Raw genomic sequence first — 6,191 nt, 5'->3', positions numbered from 1 at the left:
AGACTTACTCTGCTCATCTCTGTTACAAAGTCTGCTTCAATTATCAAGGCACCCCGGAAATAGCGGATCACAAGAGTGTGGACAAACATACAAAAGAAGTAGAGGAAAATGACGAAAGTAAGGATTAGGAAAGAAAAAGCAGCAGTTCCCTGTTGTAGTTCGGGCACAGTTATGAGCATGACATTGTTGGATCAGCCCATTTACAATTCTACTGTGCATTAGAACGAGAAATGTCCCCCCTTTGGGAATGGCCTAAAGACACTTCAGTCAGTGGCACCGCCCCGGGGGGTAGTCCTACTCTTTACCATCTCATAATTAAAGGCATAGTGAGAGGCTACACACCAATGCCCCTCAGTCACCAAAGAGCTTAAAGTTTCTATCTGAACATACCATTGACACCTATGGCTTCACAAGCTAGCAGGACGTTCATAGATCTATATTCGCTGACAATACCAATCCAAGATGTCTACATACAAACAAAATATAGACTTGAGCTGGAGAGGTTCTTAAAGAAGAGATGGTAAACCGTATCAGTACTCATTCAAAAATATGTATGACAAGAAAAGCATTATTTTTCTCAAGGCATGGAATGATCAACATACTACAGAAAACCTTCTCTAGCATGGTCGATGAGATTTGTTTTAAAACACAGCACATATCCATATTTGCCAACATTCACACATTGCTTTAAAGTAACAAAAAGTCAGCAAACCCAAGATCATACTATGTTTCAACATAAATAATATACATAATTTAATGTAAATTTTTATATGAGAAGATATTTGTAAAATACCAGTAACAAGATGCAGTAATCACAAAACAATTGTCATGTCAAGTTTCATTGGAAAGACACTGACTCATCTGCTGCAGGTGAACATCACAGAGTACTAACAAGGCAACCATTGAATAACAACAAAACATTACTAACATTGTGGCTGTACCTTGGAGAATGGTTCAGAAAAATGACACATGTATAATGGAATCCAAACCAGATGGAAGTGTTTACAACAATTCACTTCTAACTTAATGAAAGTACATCAGCAGCTATCTGTATCTGTGCCAAAAGCTCATTTGCCTCAAAGGCCTTTGCAATGATCATTATTAAATGTCTGTAAAGTTACAGAATTGTAGTACAGTAGACTTAGGGAAGACAATTAACAACTACAGGTCAAGTACTTTTCTGTTCACATATACTAATATGAGGAATTATCCCTTTTCAGCGTCAGTGTTTCAAGCTGCATAGATTATATGTCTATAACTTCTATGACCAGAGATCAATAAGAATCACAGTGGTTTGGACTTGGAATCCTCTTTTTGTTCCATTTTTCTGTTTAAACTGAACAAATTGGACTTGAATTTCCCTGCCCTTGAAACACAATTTTAGGTGGCTCTTCAATAAGAAGCAGTGGGTACAAAACAGACTCTCAAAGCAACCTAGATTCATAAACACTCTCAAGGCAGTTAATGGGCTGCCAGTATCTCTGCCATCAGTCTTACCAAAAGAGCTAACAATATTGTGCCCTACGACAAATTATAAGAACTCCCTAATGATGTATCGGTGAGTAATATGAGGCATTACTGAAAGCACATTGCTCCAAACTGCAAACTAAAATTGGCACACACACACATCACAAAGTGTAAGACTTTCGTGGTCATGCTGCTATAACTTCCTGTGACTAACAGGATCTAAAAACCCCAGCACGACCTCCTTCTTCTAATGAATGGCACCACAGGCCAGGATATGCAAAGCCAATTTGGATTTGCTACAACAGAGACATAGAACAGAAAGCACCATGTGCACATATTTAAGGCAGTGGTCACAGTAGAGAACTGAGCATAGAAATCAAGAACTCCTGCCCGTCTTTGATACTCCACGTTATTTGGGTATTTGACATACACCTGACAGGTTTCAAATACCTGCTCTTTGGATAAAGACGAACAAGTCTAGTCTCTCCCTGGCAATTACAGAATCACAAAAAGTAGACAGCAGTCTTTTTGCATACAGGCGAAATCATGTGCAACAGCAAATCAAATATGAATCAAAGTACAAGCAAAACCTCTTGTCAATGAGATAAAAATGTAATAATAATGATAATAATAATAATATGATGATGATGACCATGACAATAAATTCTCACATCAAGATTAACATATGAATTCAACACTTCAATATAATATAGCTGTGTTGTAAATTTTTAACTGAAGACAACATTACAACATACAATTTCACATCACATGGACTCCCTATACGACAAAATATTTCTTTACTGAAGTGAAGACTACTAGTGCACCCAACATTCCCTTTGTATAGCTGAGTAGAACTACAGAAATAATCAGAAGGCAGCAACAACAACAACAATAATGCACATGCTTTGAGCTTGTAAGACTAAGGGACATAATACTGTCCTCAAATTAAAGGGCTTGGTCATCTTGAACTTATTGCCACCCTTCAAGATGCACAAATTATCAATCACGTGAAAGGAAAGAGAATATTACTGGCAACCGACAACAATATCTGAGAAAACAGGTGTTATGTGTCTCAGATAACAAATGTAAGGCAGCTATGCTCATTTCTAAAGAATTCTCTACTTCCCTTTTCAACAAGAGAAAAGTTGTTAAGACAGCCCTATGACAATTAGAGAACATTGTTATAGCTACTGCCATATGGAATTACTTGAAATATTTAGAATTTAGAAGACACAAATATTATAACACACAAGAGAAACAGAACCAGTCCAGTACAAAATTTAATCAGGTCAGATCATAGAGTAACAGAAAATTCACCACCTTTTATCAAAATAATACCATGAATAAGTGAGAGACCAAAGATTTTATAAGTAAAAGATAAAAAAATAAAGGTATCGTCATCTCAGGCTGGGCCTGCGCCTGATTTTAAAATTGTCATAAATGCTGTGGAATAATTATGGCAATCAAGCGATGACAAAGCTCCCAGTACTCTCAAATCTTCTCCACATAGTTCTCGGGGAACAGACCCTCGCGGTTCCTCAGCCGTCCCTTCCACCAGCCCGAACCATCTGCAACAAACAGATTCAACATCCACAATTCAGAAGTATTAAAGTGTAAAACAATTTTGCACACAAGTAAGACGTAATGTCTGCACTTTTTTAATCCAGTTCACCCTGGGTAGCCTTTGGCAGTGAGCTTGTCCCCTCCTGGCTTGCCACAAGTTCGGTAAAAAGTATGTCGTAACATGAGACACTAACTTTAGACATGCATTGTGCCCAAACTATTTAACCTATCAATGTAAAACATTGATGAAGTTTATTGGGCTAATAAACATTGAATTCTATTTGTTAACATTGTAAGGGACATTTTAGTTGTTTTGGAAACGTAGAAGTTAGTGCAAAAACCCTACATACATGTACATAAGCTGAACAAGATGAGTTAAGGCAACTAGGACACAAAACTAAGAGGAGTCTACTTCATAAGAGCAACAAAAACATGACACATTTATCTTCTTTAGAGCAATTAGAAAATAATATTGATGCAACAGGAAGAACTTTTTTTTTTGGGGGGGGGGTTCTAATGCTACTACCGAGGTCAATCAGTTAGTCCTAAAAAAAATCAACAAGCACCAAAGACAGTATAAACGTATCGTGGTCTAACTTTTGTGTCTTCTCTTATCGTATAAATCACAAGCAGGGGAGGGGGTTGTGTACTCAATAATTTTCCAGAAACCAGCTACACAGTTTGAGCCCAACACCATTAACATGATTACCTTTTTTTTGTTTTAGAAGAGGTGTTACGGCGCTCGTAACTACATAAGGTCATATGAGTGCCAGAAGATTATAGGTGTTACAAGAGAGTAACAAACACAAAAAAGAAGGAGGGGAGATAAAGACGATAGATGTTTATTAGGAAAGAAGAAGCAAACCACACCAGAGCACACGCCAACCTCCCACTTACCTTCTTTGATAATGTCAATGATGTCCCCTTCATTGAAGCTGAGTTCGTCAGTATCCTGAGCATCGTAGGCGTACAGACAGCGGCACTGTGGCAGCTGGGGACGCGGAGTGGGCTTGGGCTTGGCAGCTGGCCGTGGTCGACCGCCACCAGGCAGTGGGCGGGCCAGGCTCTGTCGCTGGGCCCTGTATACACACAGACCGACAGACAGACAGGCAGACAGACAGACAGACAGACACATAAATGCACAGGAACAGGGCCACACATAAACATAAACAAACATACACAAATGCACACATGACAAACAAACACAAATGCACAAAGACACACAGACAAATACACACATAACACAAAAAGGGAGGGGGGGGGGGCGCAGAAAAAGAGAACAAAGTCATTAGCATTACCAATATATAAAACAAATTTTCACATTTCAACTTAAGTAGGTGATACAGACTACTAATCAAGCCATTCAAATGTCAACATTCAACATTTTAAAAAGTAGAAAATCAGAGCTCTAAGACAGACCTAGTACAAATTTCTCAGCTTTCCTTTTTTTTTATCAGCTACATTTTCACAAACAGGTTGATATGACGTCATGAGTTTGATGATGGTGTCTTTGGCACCAATTTCAGCAAAATGTATGACATAAAAAGCTGTGGAAAGAAATAAAATCTTAATTGTTCTAACAGACCTTGCTCCCAGAAGCCTTTATGTGAATACGTCCCGTAAAAATATGGCACCCTATAAAATTACTGTTTGCAAAAAGCGAGAAACAAAAATTAACTATACATAAGAAAGATTTGCATGCCTAGAGCACTGAAATTGGCGATGCAAAGACACTTTAAAAATTATTCACCAAATCATTTCTTGAGCCCCTTTGATTCGAAGTTCACAGACAAACCACTTCAGTTTCTTAAATAATACCAAAATGTGAAATGTTTCAGGACCCATGAGAAGGAACAACCTCGGTCAAAAGGGAAGTTAGAACGTTTCTTTCAACATAATATTAGTCTATATAAAGTTATTGCAACTTATATACATAATTTTTCCAAAGTTAGAGAAGATATTTTTAAATCTTGCATAGTAATACCAAAGTGGATCTGTAACAATTCTTGGTTTTAAAACAAGTATATTAAGGAGTCGAAATAAAGTTTTTGATAGTTATTCCCTCAGTGCAAAATCAGTTCACAAATTCTTTTCCAAACCAACAGGCATCTTTTTTCAAAAACAGGCCAGTGTACTACTAGCAGTTCAGACTACTCACACACCGTACCCCCACAACATGCCATCAAAGTACCAGCACAGACAACGATATCACAGAGGTAGTGGAAACAAGTGAAAAGTTTCATCACAAAACCCCTTAGAAGGTTGTTTAGTCAACTTGACAAAAACACCAGAATACATATCAGATAGATAAAACTACCACCTCAAACATGTTTTGCTTGTTTGTTTGAGTTTGAAGAAAGAGAAGCACATCCACACAATGATGGTCATTAGTGCTGGGGGGAAAATAAGACAGACAGACAGACTGAAACAACAGAAGGAAAGTAAAGAAGTAGGGTCTACCAATGGAGCCCTCCAACCACCCACAACATTTTTTGTAAGGTTCTTCCCAGCAAGCAGCAGCATAAAACAAATACAATATCAGACAATTCTGCGACCACATTCTGCAGCTTCTCTGGCGCCCAACCACAAAACACAGTTTATGAGTCAAAAGCATTTTCTCCCTGATTAACAACAGACACTGCCAGTCAAACACACTCTTTGCAACAAACATAGGAAAATGACATGAAGTAGCAGAGATCAAAAGTTCGAAGTCAGAACCAGAAAGAAGCAAATCCCAGTAACCAATGGCCCCAATAATCAATCAATATGCTGAGTGGAAAGCAGAGGGAAAAACACATTTATTTCAGTCAATTTACTGTCTCGTGCTATGAGGATTTTAAAATGTGGAATGGTACAGGGTTTAACTTCCATGTCAGCACTATTATGTTATTTAAGAGGCAGGACCTCCGACGAAGATTTAACAAAGTTTTAAAATCAAAATAAAATAAAATGTGCAATAAGAAGAAATTTCACAAAGACCCACAACTCTGGTGCTGAGATTTTCAAATACAAGCAGCGTGTCTTGTCAGCATGCTAACAATCGACAGACAGACAGACAGACAGACAGACAGACAGACAGACAGACAGACAGACAGACAGATAGACAGATACACAGACAGACAGATAGAGACACAGAGACAGAGACGGAAAGAGAGAGACAG

The 6,191-nt window shown here is 38.2% G+C and overlaps 1 protein-coding gene across 1 annotated transcript in view; it reads right to left on the bottom strand.

Moving 5' to 3' along the window:
- Positions 1 to 724: 724 nt before the first annotated feature.
- The window catches only part of LOC101849610 (unconventional myosin-Ie), a gene marked incomplete in the record, with an annotated part of 44,812 nt that continues 39,345 nt past the window's right edge, over positions 725 to 6,191 (bottom strand). Inside the window, 1 exon segment of the mRNA XM_013081700.2 lies at positions 725 to 3,035. Coding sequence (XP_012937154.1) covers positions 2,959 to 3,035 — 77 coding nt within the window.

The sequence above is a fragment of the Aplysia californica genome, unplaced genomic scaffold (genome assembly GCF_000002075.1).
Source record: "Aplysia californica isolate F4 #8 unplaced genomic scaffold, AplCal3.0 scaffold00142, whole genome shotgun sequence".
Taxonomy (NCBI): domain Eukaryota; kingdom Metazoa; phylum Mollusca; class Gastropoda; order Aplysiida; family Aplysiidae; genus Aplysia; species Aplysia californica.
The sequence above is the reverse complement of the archived record's forward strand: the minus strand, read 5'-3'. Positions and strand labels throughout refer to the sequence as shown.